The following is a 16,839-nucleotide window of genomic DNA, read 5'->3' on the forward strand; positions in this document are numbered from 1 at the left end:
AAACAATTAATTAAATACCAAAAAATATTAAAGTTCATTATATTTAATCCAATAATAATAACTAAATTTATTATTCCTATAATTCCTATCATAATAACCTTTTCCACGCTCACATTTTAATGTCAAATCAATACAATAAACATTTAAGTAAACGTTTAATGTCAGATACAATAAAAATTTTCATTAATTAGCTAATATCAGAATAAAAATGTGAAATAAATAATTGAAACAATTAAATAAAATGGCAATAATTATAATAATAATAAATTATTTCCCAAGCTTGTTTCAATGTTTCAATGTCAAAGCACCAAGATTTAAAAAATGGACGAAAGGAGATTCACATAGAGTGGAGTAGAAAGACAGCACATGGCTGCTACATCTTGTACAGAGGAAAATAATCAGCTTCCTGTGAACACTTCCTTTATTATCTGGTTTCTTGCTGGTGGTTCTCGGGACAGGATGATTCTAGTGTGAAAGCTGTTTTATGTGCAGAGTGCAATGGGAGCCTCAATAGCTCATAATGGGTGGAAACATCAAAGATCTCAAATAATGAATGATGAAAAATTCAGCAAGGTAGAGGAGGATGCAAGGACAGAGCAATGAGAGGTAGTCACAATATCTTATTTCCAACCTGCTACTTTCATCTGCAGTGGCAACAGAAAGCACTTCTCACCAATGGGGTAATTATCGCCATCATGAAAGTTTCATGCTGTCTAAAGGGGAAGCCAGTGTGGAACAATAAGAGTGACTTTCAAAGGTGCTTCGCTGTCCTCCCCTGCATTGACATTCACCTCTGGACCTCTTCTGCTTTAACAACCTTTCTGCTTTTGTGTGGCTCAAAGACAAGAAAAGACGACCAAAACAAACTAGGAGAGATGGGGAAGCAGAAGCTGTAACCACACAGAAGAGGAGTAAAAAACAAACAAACAAACAAAAAAAAACTATGGACCATTTGGATTGTGGCACAGTTATCCCTCAGCACGTGGATGCGATAGGAATCACGCAGAGCAGCATCGCCCGTCCACGCGGCCACTTATTTCATGCTACATTAACAGACCAAAGGGACGTTTCTGAGGCCACGGAAAACTGCAACTAGAAAACACAGAGCTCAAGAAATAATAACGCTGAAATACTGCACACTAGCATGTGATGAAGTTACTAAAAATCTCTTTTCTTTAGGGAATGTTCAATGGGCTTTCAAACAGAGTTGGATTAATATATTGACTACATAGCTCAACAATTCATAATGCTGAATGGAAGAAAATAATGATCTGCAGGGCAAAGAGAACGACCATTTGCAATGAAGCCGTACTGGAATAAATATGACCGCCTCAAGCTGCTTTCACTGAGTGGCGCCTCTGCTTTGCACATTTCAATGAGATGCATTTTCACAACCGAATTTAAAATGGACAGCTTTAAAATGAATGAAAAGTTGCTGCGGCCACAAAACGTATTTGGACACTCAAGCCACTCACGTAAATATAAATGTGTGTTTGTGCTAGATGCAAAACATCAAATCAGCCAGCATTTCTTTTAAAGAGGGATGGCACAATAACATTTTTCGAGAAAAATATTTCACTAAAAGATGCTTGTTAGGTTACAAATGACAAACAACAGAAATATTTCTCAGAATTGTATGCTTGTGCGCTCATGCTAGGCTTTGAGCAGTGAAATTTCTTCAAATAAAAATTCTTCCCTCAAATAAATATGAGTAACATGATTTTATGTTGTGGTCAAGGACTTATGGTTTTAAAAAATTATAAATAATATATCACTATATAACTTATTTAATGTGTTTGCATGCACTACTGTTCAACAGTTTGTTTGGTAAGATTCAGAAACATTTCTTATTGTTATCAATATTGAAGACAGCTGTACTGTTTAAAGTTAATTTTTTTAAAACGTCTCAATGGTACTCGGTTACAAGAAATTGCAAAAAATAATAACAACAATAAAATAGCTGAGAAAAGGTAGTTCTTGAGAAAAGAGATAGCACCATACCATGAAAGATTTCTGAAATGAACCTCTAGTTCATGAAAATGAATAATAATCCCATTAATTACAATAAGTATTAAAATAAAAAATAATCACATCAATAACAACATGCCACTTCTGTTCCAATTCTGGGAGGGCCATCTTACAATGACCTGAGAGGGTCTAATTTTAACTTCCTACTTCAAAACAAAAACTATTATTTTCACTCCACAAATGTAAAACCATTGATGTGTTAATAAATCGCTCATTAACAAACAGACACATCAAACTTTGATATTCAACATAATACATTGTCATAGATCACTTTTTTTCCAGAAACACAGAATTAGATCAATAACTGTCTAAATCAAGCAATGATATTCAGATGAAATGACAAAATTAAAAATAGTGTAGCCATTTATCAAAAGTGCTAAGGTCATCTTGCCCCAGGGGTCTCACCCTACTATTTTTAATCATACTACTGTAATACTTTTATAGGCCACTGTATATTTTAGTGTTGAAAATCAATTGTTCAAATGCAAAAAAAGCAACAAATGTGACCAAAATAGTCTGCTAGTTGACTCCTCAGAATCTCTAGAGCAAAATAACCATTTGCCAATATTATCAATGCAACACTCTTGTTATTTTGGGTACCTCTTGACTGAGAAACTGCAATTGATCAAACTAGTTTATATGTCTGTACTGAGCATATTAAGCTTTGATGAGGGCATCTCAACAAAGAACCATTCATTTCCTCCACTCCACTCTTTGTAGAGGACATTAGTGTTTGGCAAAGCAACAATTATCAGTTCTGGGAAGGAAACATCTTACGAGACTCACAAATAGATTTATGCTGTGGCATGTTCATCCATGTTAATATTGAATCAGGGCCGTAGATCCTAGCACATAGATATATTCTGATCCTGCAAGGGCAGTTAATGTAATGACCGTGCCAGTCAAGTGCTTATGAAGTACATCCCAATTTCCCAAAGTCCATCCTGGGGATTTTGCCCAGTAACAAAAAGTGCCAGTTTAAATGGCTAAGCTGATTGCATTGCTTAAGCCACTGCCACAGAACAATTAAGGATGTGACATCACATCCAAAAGTGTGCTAATGGGCTTGGCAGGACGTATGATTGTTGATATCACTCTACCATCCTCTGAACTGGGTAAGCTTCTGGGTTCAAGTCTGGATACCGTAGACACCAGCTGGGCTTCGCACAGGGTCATAGCAGCAGTGCTGTCTGGGAAGACCGCCAGGCCCCCAAAGGTACAGATTCCCTCAGTTGCATATGCGGCAGTGAACATTGTCAGCAGCAGTGGCATATTGATTTTATGTATGTGCCCCTGCTTTCTATCATGATGCAATATTCTGTCAAAGCACTGGCAGGAGAGCTCCGGTCCAATTATTGAGCTGGCATGTAGCCAACCGCCTTAACTACATCTACGAAGAGCCCATATATATCCACCTTATAACATATCTTTCGATCGATTGCTCAATTTTACTTCAGAGGAACACCAGATATATGCACAAAACTGCATATGTTCAAAATCTGTTGGTCTGGGAGTCGTTTTCCTTGTTGACGGTTCTTCACTTTCCAGAAAGTTCCCTTAAAGGGAGTCGGTTTACTAGCTGTCCATTTTCGTAAAAAGCCCTGCAGCAATTTACAGACGTGCAATTACAGTTCATGGGGAGAGTATCGCAATTTATGTCAATGTTTCTCGAAATTACATTACAAAAAAATTCACATCAGGAAAAAAAATCCAGTAACAATGGTGTCATAAGTTGTTCTTCTTACAAAGCCTGCGTTAATTTAACCAAAAATACAGAAAGAAACGTAAAGTAATTTATTAATGTGATGGCAAAGCTGAGTTTTCGGCATCATTACTCCAGTCTTCAGTGTCACATGATCATTCAGAAATCAGTCTAATATACTGATTTGCAACTCTAGAAACATTTCTTATCAATGTGCAAACACTATGCTGTTTGTTTTTGTGGGACAGAATTGAATATTTTTGATGAATAGAAAGTTCAAAAGAACAGCATTTATAAAATGGATTTTAAGCAACGTACTGGCCTCAATGGGCAGGGCAAACTGTTCATGACAGATTAGCATTTACACAATAAATGTGATTCGGTCCCAATGCGTATTCGAGTAATGAGGCATGACTCATTGAATGACAAATGGTGATTGGTTGTCCACATGTGACTGGATCAACGAGACGTATAATGATTCCAGGTGTAAATAGAAATCACAGAACCACGATCACAGTTCTACAGCTCACTTTGAGTGTTTTTATTGAAAATAAAACTGCCTGAGCGTCGACCTAACTAATCAATCCAAGCTTGAAGCCAAACGGAACGAATGAAAATCAATACTACCAGAGTCTAATTCTAAATTTACCTGCGTTTGTCTGCTTATTTTTCAATCACACCTTCTAACGAAATCAACTGCAGTTCTCATACTGTATGGGCCAACCGCTGTATGCGTGGAGTGAAAGGTGAGCCATTAGATGTGTTTCAGTGGTGGAGTTTTATTTGGGTCTCATCGGAATGAAAGACACTCGACTGATAACGCTGAATCGGATCAGCCTCGTCGATCTCAGCCTGGGAGAGCTGCTAATTAGAAAAAGGCAATGAAGAACTACCGTAGCAAGATTAAAGGGGGGCAGAGAACAGGCATTAATTGTTCTTCTGTGACAAGGCAGTGGGAGAAAAACACTCACGCACACACTCAAAAGAACGCGGTGCACTGTATCCATGTCTTCTGCAAACACTGGCTGAAGTGTCTCTCTGTTTTTCCCAACATTTTCCAGTGTGGGTAGCCATAAGTGGATGCCCGAATGGATGAAGAGAGAACACTTAAGGTAATTACATCTCTTACATGAACCCAAAGCCACAGGGACCTGTGCAGGGTCACCCAGAATGTTCCTAATGAGCAGGTGTTCAGGTTTAAAGATTAAACAAGCAATTAAGCTCTACTTACACTCTGTTGCTGGGAATGATCTTGTAGCCATCTCTGAACCATGTCACCTGTGGCCGCGGAAAGCAACTGACCGCTGGGGAGTTTAGGATGGCGGCCCGTCCCTGTGTCACTGTCTTTCTTTGGTCATTGTCAATATAGTTGCCCATATCTGTGAGAAGAAAGCCAGGGATTTTATTACAAACATGGGAGAACTTGTTTTCACAGAACAGAGCAACCCTGATGATTCATTCAGGAGGCTTTTGGGTACAAACTGCGGAGGTATTCAATCAGAAACATTTATTCAAACATTTATTCATGGCGCACAGCACCACAAGATTGCATCACCTTGCTAAACAAAAGAACGTCTTATACAATGTGCTTTGAATTTGGTTACATAATTCCAGCGGTGCAGTTTGCACACCAATTTACAGTGTTTAAAAGCTCTTATTTCTGGTTTTAAAGTCAAAAACAACTGCAGCCAGTAAACAATATCCCTAAACTGGCTAAACTTGCACTGACAGGACTCCTAACAAAAAAAACTGAGTAAGGAGCCATTGGTTCCCATAAGAAAAACGCCAAATTATTATTTTCTTAGGTGCAACTCAATTAAACGGTTTATTTTTATTATTATTTATTTTTTACATTTGAACATTTCAATCATATTGTCATGTGTTTATGTCTTTTTATAACTTTATCAGCATTTTAATCAATCTTGTAGATGACTGGGAACTAAGGTTCACTTAAAGTGGGAACTAAATGTCTTTTCTAACTTGAAAAATGCAGTCATGCATTGTTTTTTACACAGAATCTGTACCAATATCATGGACCATAAGTATCACTTGGCTACTGAGTGTAGTTTGGGCTCCTTCTCAATGTATCCTGTAAATGTTGTCATAGACAAAAATAAAGGTGCTTCACGATGCCATAGAAGAAACTTTTTTTGTCTAAATGGTTTCATAAAGAACCTTTAACATCTGAAGAACCTTTATGTTTCATAAAAGGTTCTTTGAGGCAAAAGAAGGTTATAAAAAAGGATTATAAAAAGGTCAGAAAGAGAAGGTTCTTTAAATTTAAACTGTTAGAACTACTGTGAGAATGTTGCATCACCTAATTAATTTTCATGAATGTATATGTTTATAATGGGTCGAATCTGTATATTTTCTGAAACAATGATGTCATCAGCCCACGTCTCGTCCCCTAGTCAGTAACTTTTACGTCACGTAAAAGCAACAAAACCATGAACAGACACTGAACAATTTTCTTTTTATTAACTAACATTAACACAGATTAATAAATGTATTGTTCCATGTTCATTTGTTTACCGCACGCAAGGTTTCTGTGCATAGTCCAAGTCTTCTTCTCCATTTTTTGTGCATCTCTGTGGCAGAATTACAGCGTCACATGCTATTCTGGCATGTATACTATACTGTTTTGTGTCAGTTTTGTGGTTTCATGCGGGCGCAGATATTTCTTGAGACAAGGGAATACAAAAGATCAGATAGGGAAAGCTCTGGCTTCGTGTGGACGTATCCCAAGACTTGCCTTAAAAGGACTATGTTACTGAAATTACACACTTCACCTAACAAGCAATCTTGTTTGCTTGTTTGGTTTGCGTAAATGAGGAAAGATGTAATTTAAGATGATCTTAAAATAATCATTTCTCTATTACTATATCACTAGCATGAACATGGCCTATTTTATGATAACTCCCATCATGGCTAAATGTTTCTCTGAGCTAAAATGTTGAAGCATCTAGAAGTCAGTCAAGGTCAAGTTGTCTGAAGTCATACAATATCATAAAACAGAAACAAACACAAATTCAAAGCTCAGATCTGGAATACTACATCAACTCACATGCCACTTGTATCTCGGCTCTTCTCTGAAGCAGAGCGCCCATCCTGTTTCTCACCACACACTGATAAACACCCATATTGGAGCGCTGGAGAGAGGAGATGGTGTACCTAAGAGAGAGAAACAGAGTCAACAACTTTAATTCATATCCAAAGATGATGAAAAAAAGCAGGAAAAACAACAATTCCTTGCTATTTGCCAAAAGATTCTAGAATTTTTGATACAAGTGTGTTCCTATATAGAGATGTTGGGTTTAAAAGGTTCACCCTCACAGTCACGACTAGCCTTTTTTACACCAGCTCGCACATTAGCGTGAACAGAGCACATCAAAACGGCACACAGGAACTTCTCTCCATGCCCAGCTATGATGACGAATATCAGATTTCAGGCAAAAGGCCACTTCGAACAAAAGCAGAGGTGTCGATCGCTAGGGCATTAAAATTAGTTGGCATTTCCGAATACGCTGAATACATGACTAATGTGCTGTTGCTAAGTACTTAGTCGAATCTGTTTACATCTCTGAAAATGCCATCCGGTGGGTTTGTGCATCTCAGTGGTGGTTTTCTTCCATCACAGGAACTCAATAGCAATACCGCGGCAGCTCTGAGCATGCTGTTTAGGTGATGAAAGATAATAAGAAAAGCAATACCAATTAGAGCAAACCGGTTCTATAGATGGACAAAATGTAGAAACACTTGACACGGGAAAGCGCAAAGATGCGAAACACCTACTTTAGCATGAATACAACTTCTAAATGGAAGATAAATCAAAACATCTAATGTAAAATTTGACATTAACTGTGAATCAGGTGTCGGCAGTGCACTTTAAGTAACGAATGAAAGCATTATTTGTCTCCAAAGAGAGCCGGGCAGCGCTGCAGACTCCTCTATTAAGACAGAAGGAACCCATAGGGCCAATCCTTCAGCAGCTTTAACACCACACACGTCTGAAGAAACGCTGAGTGCTACAGAGATAGTATGCTGATTAAAAAAGGTCAGGCTAAGAGGCCATCATTAGTGAGAAATTAAACATAATGCATGGAGAGACCTCAACTAGGAAATTATATCGCTGATTAAATGTACTACTGCATTAACTAAAGGAATCTTTCTCTCTAAAACGTAATTAAAAATAATTTGAATGCGCTTCAATTATAGTAGTTTCATTCTTGATTAAAGGCAAGTTACAGGTTTAATACAATTTAAGCTCTGTCGACAACAACTGGCATGGAAAACAATGTCGACTCGTCTCTCAATTTGTAAAAGCAAACAAAAACCGCGTCAACAGTTATCCAATTACAATGGAAGTCTATGGGGGAAGGCATTGCATTTAAATAAACATTAAAATACAGCTTCAACAGACTTAACAGGAGTATGTATTTAAGAAGATTCATTTGAAAATTCATACAGCTAAAATAATAGTAATAGTATAATATTTTTTCCCAGTTATGGGCTTTTTTTACTTCCACATCAATCAGCAAACAATGACACCTACTATCCAGTCAATTCCTGCTGGACAAAATAAAGTCCTGTCCTACACTTTTTTGTTTGATAAGACATTTCACTCGTATACATGTCACAATAGGGAAGAATATATGGTCACAATTTCAGTTTCATCACACAATAAAATATTTCAATTACAAGTTATATTTACCTTGACTTGCATGATTTCACACTTTTGTTTACAGTAGACCATCACAATTGACTTTCATATTTTACATGCAGGACAAAGGTAAAATAATAAAATCTACAGCATGCATTTGAAATTCAGAAGCATCAAAAAATAAATGAAGGCCTGTTTAAAGTTTCCAAGCCAGCTTTAAAACAGAAATTCTAAATCTGTTTGTTCTGAGACAAATAATAGAGATGAAGAACAACCTTTGTACAGAAGAATGAAAGTGCTATAACAAAAACACAGACTTCATATTTTGAGAGGTTAAATTCTTCTTAACACCTTCCCCAACATAATTTTTGATGATTAGATTCTATGAAATTTAGGAAATTATATTCTTTTGTAATCTATAAATAGTTCTGAACATAACTTTCCCATTGGAAACATCTGAAACAGTTAACACTTCTTTTTTTATAATAATAATAAAAAAATCTTTAAATTCCAATCTGTTTTTATTAAAAACTACACATTATTTAAGTAATGAGAAAGATTCCTCAAATGGATCCATAAAAGATAACAGCAGAATAAGAATATTGTTCTAAGGGTTAATGGTCATGTTTTGAACAAATTTAATATACCTGCCACAGTCAGTGAATAAATGTGCAGCTTGTACAGAAGAAAAGCTGCAGGCGGGATTAATATTAGACTTTTTGTCTCTCATATTAACCGTGAGCCTCTGCTGTTCTCTCTCATTGTAACCATGAGACAGTTCTGAACAGGACTTCATCTCCAGAAAGCCTTAAGATGAAAGTAGGCACTCACTTGTACTCGGGGGAAAAGGCTGTGATGTCTGTGTTGTTGAGCATCCATTTGAACTCCAGAGGCCAGCTGCCCTCCGCCAGGCAGGTCATGACCAGACGGTTCCCTTCTAGGTGGATATCTGGAGGTCCCGGTTCCGTTTTGAAGTAGGGGGCCACATCGCCTGCAGGCAGACATGAAAGAGGCATAGTTATTAAAGGTGCCAGTTCGCCGTAATGCTTCCCTGACCCGGCGCAGGCACAAAGTCATGTACCATCAAAGATGAAGTCAATATGCAGGAACATTACTGGTTCCTAAATTTACATCAACCAGCAGCGTCAACTTCACAGAAAACCACATTGATAGATATGCATATTTATGGCGATTCCTCTGTGTGAGCAAACAAACAGAAGCAATCACGCAAAGGTTATTGCAACGTGTTACTACAAAGGTGGAGAAATCTTTCATGACACCTCATAGTGCGGGAGAACCAAAGATAGTCAGGGGCAAACCTTTTAAATCCTCCATCGGTGGATTTCGCCACACTTCACAAGAGCAAGGCTCCGAGCTTTGATTTGGAAAAAAAAAAGACGACTTTAAGGCAGGACACCTGAGTGCAGTGAATCTGACTTCTGCCAGCGGCGTTGCTGTGTTTCCCCAAAAGCTCAGACAAATCAATTGTGCCATGCAATGGCTCTTTTAAACCGTGTATAAACCATTTCAAATACAGTATGTAAGCAAGAGAAGTGTGTCTCAGCGGATGTGCACTCGCTGCAAAACAACATTTTCTGTATCATTTTGACAGAAATATCATCTAAACGTCAGGAAGATTTACTCAAGAAATAGAATATATAATGCTTTGTTTTATTGAAGACATTTTTGTTTTATTGAAGTGTATTTTTCTATCCCCAGTGGCAAGATGCTTTTCTAATTAAACCTAACTAAATATACAGTAGATAGATTTATGCACACAACAAATAAACAGTATTTGTCAAAGCACTAAGAAATAAAAACTTAATACAAGAGATGTATTTTTGAACACAAGTCCTATTATGTTATGCCAGTAAATGTATCCAGTTTTAGGGATGTTTACGAGTAAACAAGATACAGATACTGATTAAGAAAGCAAAGTTTTGCAGTTCTGAAAGATATAATGAGGCTTTTTTTAACCTACGCCTCTACAGGTTCCTGTACTGGATGCAGTAATTAATGCAAATTAATTTGTTAAAGAAAAAACATCCAAATTCAAGTTGGTTAAATTGACTCGTCTGGATTTATATATCTACATCCAGACACGTAAGCTCAAGTACAGGCTCTTTATTAGCTGTTTCAGTTAAATGTGCAAAATGTCAAGGGGTCACAAACCTGCTGTATAGCACATGGTGGAGAATGGAGACAGATGCAGTGGAGCTACTGTGAAGCATATCAATGAGGCCTGTATGAATGGAATGAAAGGAGTGAAAGGAGGAGATGGAATCCAAAGGCCAGTGAGACTCCAGGTGACAGCTGTGAGATATATTGTCCTTGAGGACAGAGCGATTGAGAAATATCTGTCAGTGACCAGTGTGGGCGAGGAAAGATGGGCATTACTTCATGGGCATTTTATAGGTTTACCATAGTCGGTTTTCCAGAATGGAAGCAGATTTACTCTGTTTTTCGTCACTATGATAACAATTTCACGTTCCACCCTGGAGCTCCTTCTCCAGGGAGTTGAGACCCTTTAGCTCATGAGTATTCAATTCAACTTCTGCAAGGTCCAGCCTCAGAATTTCTCTACTAGCAAAGTTTAGAACAATCTGAGATTTGATGGCATTTAACCAATTCTTAGAAAACACTAAACCCCAGAGTGTTTGCCATAAAGACATGAGGAGGTCTGATTCTCACATGCGACACACAAATGTACACCAGACTCCCTTCAAGAGTTCTAAAACAGAACCCTGCTTGTGTTGTTCTATCCCACTGCAAAGATCGAAGGACATGCCACTCTTCACATGCCTCTTATTTTATTCCTCCAGCACCGACATAAAAACTGTAAAATGTTAGTAGCCTTATGGTTGGCTGTAAATATAAAAAAGCAATAAGAGTGGCAAGGAAACTTAAGTTAGAAAGTTTCCAGCCATTAGTATCAATCCATTTTTCATCGGACGTGTTTCACCTACTGTACTTAGCTAAAAGCTCTTCTCCGACAGCTTGATTCGTTTCTCACTCATTGTGTTTTTTATTCTTATTTGATGCTGTGAATACGAGAGAGGAAATGCATTTTTAATTAGGGACGCATCAATCTGATACTCAGTATTGGTATCAGTTCTGATACTGCCATTTCAAACGATTAGACGAAGACCAATCCAGACATGTTCATTGATCTCTTGAACACAATGGCCAATCAGAGGTGTTATTAATTAACAAACAATGTATGTTAGAAATTCATTATGTATTGTAGACAACTTTATTGATTTTAAATGAAAGTTGTGAGATGAGTGACAGCTTTTTAGTGATTGTAAAGTGAGTGGTCTTTCATTTGACCGCCTTTAAATCACAACTTTTAGTATTTGACCCCTTTAAATCAATCCTTTGAGCGATTACGCCTCAGGATCAAAACATTTATGGTTTAAACACAATTTGCACTCACATTTCTTCAGCAAGCATGTGAGGGGAATATCAGCAGTGTACTCAAGGAAAATCTGTCACCGACAAAAGTACACATGCATAATGATGGGCTATCTTATGTTTGCAACTAACATTGTCCATCTTGATGAAAAAGGGCTAAAAGGACCTTGATTGTGTTAGCATAAGGGCCATAGGTATTCCCAGTGAAACATCCAGAGAATAATACACAATGACTGTGCGTCGCTCTTGGGACGTGCCCTGTTTGATATGCTGTGGGAATGGCTGTCCTTCTGAATACCAACAAGTTCTACAAATTCTCATTCAGATAGGATCAAATCAAGCAGACAAAAAATAGGAAGCGGAGGAAAAGAGACAAGTACAACTGCACCAAATCAGCTCTTCACCTCACGGTAAGGAATTTAAAACATCCTCTTCTGCTCATCATTGTCATAATGACACGCCATACGCAAACATCCCTCCATCATATTCAAAACGAACATCATTAATGAGCATAATAATGGGGGCTCAAATAGATGTAGGATTTTGATGTAGTTTCAGACAGTCAAAGCCTCTTTAAGCACGCTACATCTCGAGAAATACCCTTCCCATCTGCTACGGGTCCCTGGGCGGCTCAAGCAGATGCCTGTTAGACAGGTAGTGTGCGGGCGTCTCTTCCCGTCTACTCCACCTATCCTATTTTGCCAGGTGTGCTCAATGGAGCCTTCACTTTCCATTTGTCGTTGCATGAAGCTGGAGTGGCAGTGTGGGGCTCATCAGTATTCTGCCTCTCCAATAGACCGTACTACTGTAAGACATTTTCAGGAATGCATAAGCAGAGACCAAGAAGGAAATTCAATTTGTTGGGATTATTATCAAAGATGAAATGCTTCAACAGCAGACAGCTTGGCTAAAAGTGGATGTAACGGGCCTCCTCCAGGGGTGATGGACTACATTGATGAAACCGGCCCCTGCTTTTCATTAGCTTCTTCTGCTTTCCTAACTTTTTCTAACAGGAATGCAAACTTGACAGAGGGCGAGTTAAGGAGTCAAAACGCATCCTGTGATTTCGTTTCCGTACACAGTGCATAGAATTTCTGTAAATGAGGTGCTGTCATGACTCTCGGAGGGATTGTCATGGTAATGTATGTACATGACAATGTTATTGTATTTGGTCTTGTTGGAATAGATGTGCCACACTGCTGCTGCATCAGAGCAAGTACTGAGACTTTTGTACTGGCAATACATCCACAACATGCTGCTGTGAGCATGTAAGAATATTGCTGCTGCAAATATAACATACATGAAATAACCCCATAGCATACATGAATCACCTGGTAGCAGATCTATACAGGTGGAGCTGGGGAAGGTGGAGGGTTTCTGAAGCGAGCTGCACTGCTACGGCAAACTCTAGTCATATTTTTGAATGCTGAGCAGCGAGCTCATTAGCTACCAATACAGGAGAGAACCAATCAGCTGTGCGATGTCATAATGATGTCATTACGCCAGATTGAGTTAGACCTATCAGACTGCACAGTCAGAGTTTATTTCTGAGAGATTATTTATATTCTGAGAGAATATTTATGCTGCAAATACAACATAAATTAAATAACTCCCACAAAGCAGGAGACATAGAAGGAACAATGCAAGCCAAAACAAGAACCGGCTTAACAATAGTAATTAAGCAATAATAGGCTATGATAACTTAGCTATAATATAATAACTTAGCAATAATAGGCTATGACTATGTGAGCCTGGGCTACAACGCTGACTGGCTTAACTCTATTTAGATGTGCACTATGTGTACTGTACAATTTCAGTATTGTCACAAAATACACAACTACCTCAAATATCCTACCAGCCATGAAAACCAAGACTAAAACCAACTTTGCATTCCTTGTCAAATCAAGGACCCTCTGCAATCATTTGTAACGTCATATAAGGAGCTAAAAGCCTCCCGATGCTGGTTACTTCTGCACTCCATGGGAAATACGGGCCTGCCTTCTGACTCTTAACTCAATTACCTTTAAAAGGGCTCCTGGGAGCACTAGCCTGCTTTTTATCTGTCAGTCTGTCTGGGGGAGTAAAGCCCACACACTGACAATCAGAGTGGGCAAAACTAGCTCATTACCATCTATTTGATGAGCTGACTGTGAATCAAAGCGCGAGCCAGGGCTTTGAACCTGAGAGCACAGCGCTTGACAAGATATGATGCATCAACACATGAAGAAACATGCATGTGAAGTTAGCAAACAGTCAACCACATACTGGCGCACAAGGCATCAAACTAAATTTCAACTCAAAAAAAGGGATACATTATTTGAATAAGTGATGTTTACTAGGGAAAGTGTCATTATTACTATTGCTCAAACTTGAAAAGAACATGCAACCATACAACAATGTGCTAAAATAACTCAAATCACTTCTATCAACACCTCAAATCAACAGTCTATCAACCACCAAAAACACACAAGCAACGATACAACAACTTGCTAAAACCAACTAAAAATAGTGACCATCTAGCAACAATTTAGCAATCCCAGCAGCTATATAGTAGGATGCTTAAAGGATCCATTAACTGCCTTTTAATTATTTTGTACAGCTTTCATAGGTCCACTTATAATGTTATAAAACAATTTACATCATAAAACTTATTTTGAATAGGCCATTTTCTTTCCTGTTTTGCCCACCCCCCACCTCCCCTCATCAGAATAAAAGACGTGGCAGACTGTAGACTCGGAAGAAAATGTCCACTGTATGATTGGCTAACAGTTGTGTATGTTTGACAGCCTACATCCCTCATAGATGGACGCTGCTGGAATTTAAATAAAAAATGCATAAATACTCCATACATATCAAACAATCTGTACTAACAGACAAAGCAATAGTGACCATGTAATAAAAACAGTTACTCACACTTGTGTGAAGCAATGACGTGAACAAGGACCAAGCTCTTACTGATGCAGTCTGGATCTTTATTAAAAATAAAGTTCATCCACTGTTTCCTAATGTTGGGATCAGAAGAAATGCAATGCAAAGACTGTGTTTTTCCAAAACTATGCACTGCACATCATCTTGTCTTCTGGGCTTTATCTTTATTGTTTGATTTCTGCGTAGACCTGCATTCGCCTCTTGTTATTTACACTAAATGCACGAATTGGATGGTGGAGCTAAACAGGCAGTGGGCAATGATCTCTATGGAGGCGGTGCTTAGCCACACTATTACATCATAAAGTGGCACATTCCACAACATTTTCTTTTGCAGACTGACTTCAGTATGAGCTGTTTTTAGACTAATGAGAAAGTTTAGAGTTCTGAAACTTACTGGATGTTTTTATAGTACAATAACCCCCGATGTCAAAAGATTTGAGATTTTTTTCTGTTTAGATTTCTCAGTTCATAACACCTTTAAAACTGCTGACTACACATTAGAGTCCACCTAGAAACACCCTTCCAATCACCAAGAACAATTTAACAACCATAAAACAACAAGATTAAAACCACCCAGATCCTAGCAACTTTAGAGATCATGCTAAAACCACTTACAAGGCTGCAGAAACCAACCAGAAGCACCCTAGAAACCATACAACTACATGCTAAAACACTCCAAGAACACTTTAGTAACAACCTAGTTACATCTAAGCATGTACTGTAGATGTGGCCTTAACCCTTTAAGGTACGCACTATGAAAAAAGCAAAGGAAAAATTATCACTCAGAAGACTTTAGCGTATATTGAAAAGATTATACTAAAAACAGATTTTTCCTTTTCATTTCTGAAAAGTTTTGTGTACAGACAAAAATATTGTCAAATAAATAAATAAATCCACCCTAGCATCAGTACAACATATATCTATTTTTCTAAAAACCACCTTATTAAAAGAATACCTTATTAACGCCCTAACAACCAACCACAACACCCTAGCAACCATACAGAAATGTGCTAAAAACACTTAAAACAACTAACATTGTCAAGCATCATATTTCCTTCAGAATTACATCAGCAAGCAAATGTATTTTTCAATTATTAGAAAATGTTTTTAATGATTTCTAATGGAATAATGGTTGCACTAAAGTATCTGTGAGGTTTAGTTCCATCTTTGTGTGAATTGACTGTTAAATTAACAATTATTGCTCCTGATATGATAAACGAAAGGATGATTCTGTTTAAGAATACCAATTAAAGTCTTAACTTTAAAGGGTAAAACTTTTAATCTAAAAATCAGTGCAGTCAGCTTCGTTCTGCATGTAGAGTGAAAGTTAAAAACTTTTCTTGACCGGATGGCACAGGATGATCATTCCTCCACCTGACACTGTCTGACAGGCCAGACAGGGAGCAATCAACCCTGTCTACACATCACTGTGGAGACTAACACTCAGAGGCCAACACAGATGGACAGAGAGAAACACTGAGATTCACCCTCAATACTCACTCTGGGACATGAAGCATTTCATTCACAAGAGGAACCAAGTTCATCTACTCTGAGTGAGCTTAATCAGATTTAATACATTATAATACTATAATACAGGCCATGCAAAACAGTCCCTCAATTAGTAAATTATAAAAAGAGAAAAAAGAAAGTAACTTTTAAAGAATTGTTTTTTTTTTAAATATACCTGCCTTAAAAGGAACAGTTCACCTAAAAATGACTCATTCTCATGTCGTTCCAAACCTTTTAATATTTATTACATTTAAGACATTTTTAGGCTTTTAAAAACTCATCAACACACATACATAGAGCGCAACAAAGATGAACTCAAACATGCTCAAAATCTCTGGATTTCTTTTATGATGTCTTTATAAACTTTCTTGAAGTTTTGGTGGAATGAAGGAACAGAAATCAATCAAGTTTTATTAATGGGGGGGGGGGGGGTTAGTTTTGTCTTAATAGTACATAATAGATGTTTCTTGGAAATTAAGAAAAAAAATAAAAGGTAATCAACAATTGTTGACATAATAGTAAAATTAGTTATAAAAATGAATGTGTCAAAATACAGAAAATGTGGTCTCTGAAGAATCTGGGGAGAAATTTGATAATG

The 16,839-nt window shown here is 37.6% G+C and overlaps 1 protein-coding gene across 4 annotated transcripts in view; it reads right to left on the minus strand.

The window, feature by feature from the left end:
• Positions 1–16,839, minus strand: part of LOC127952125 (protein sidekick-1) — a 266,678-nt gene that overhangs the window by 143,905 nt on the left and 105,934 nt on the right. For all 4 annotated transcript variants that reach the window (XM_052550449.1, XM_052550443.1, XM_052550437.1 and 1 more), the window contains exons 2-4: positions 9,222–9,381; positions 6,795–6,901; positions 4,962–5,109 (exon numbers count right to left, since the gene is read on the minus strand). In XM_052550449.1, coding sequence (XP_052406409.1) covers positions 4,962–5,109; positions 6,795–6,901; positions 9,222–9,381 — 415 coding nt within the window. The remainder of the gene's footprint in view (positions 1–4,961; positions 5,110–6,794; positions 6,902–9,221; positions 9,382–16,839) is intronic.

This window comes from Carassius gibelio, chromosome A3 (genome assembly GCF_023724105.1).
Source record: "Carassius gibelio isolate Cgi1373 ecotype wild population from Czech Republic chromosome A3, carGib1.2-hapl.c, whole genome shotgun sequence".
In the NCBI taxonomy this organism is placed as follows: Eukaryota; Metazoa; Chordata; class Actinopteri; order Cypriniformes; family Cyprinidae; genus Carassius; species Carassius gibelio.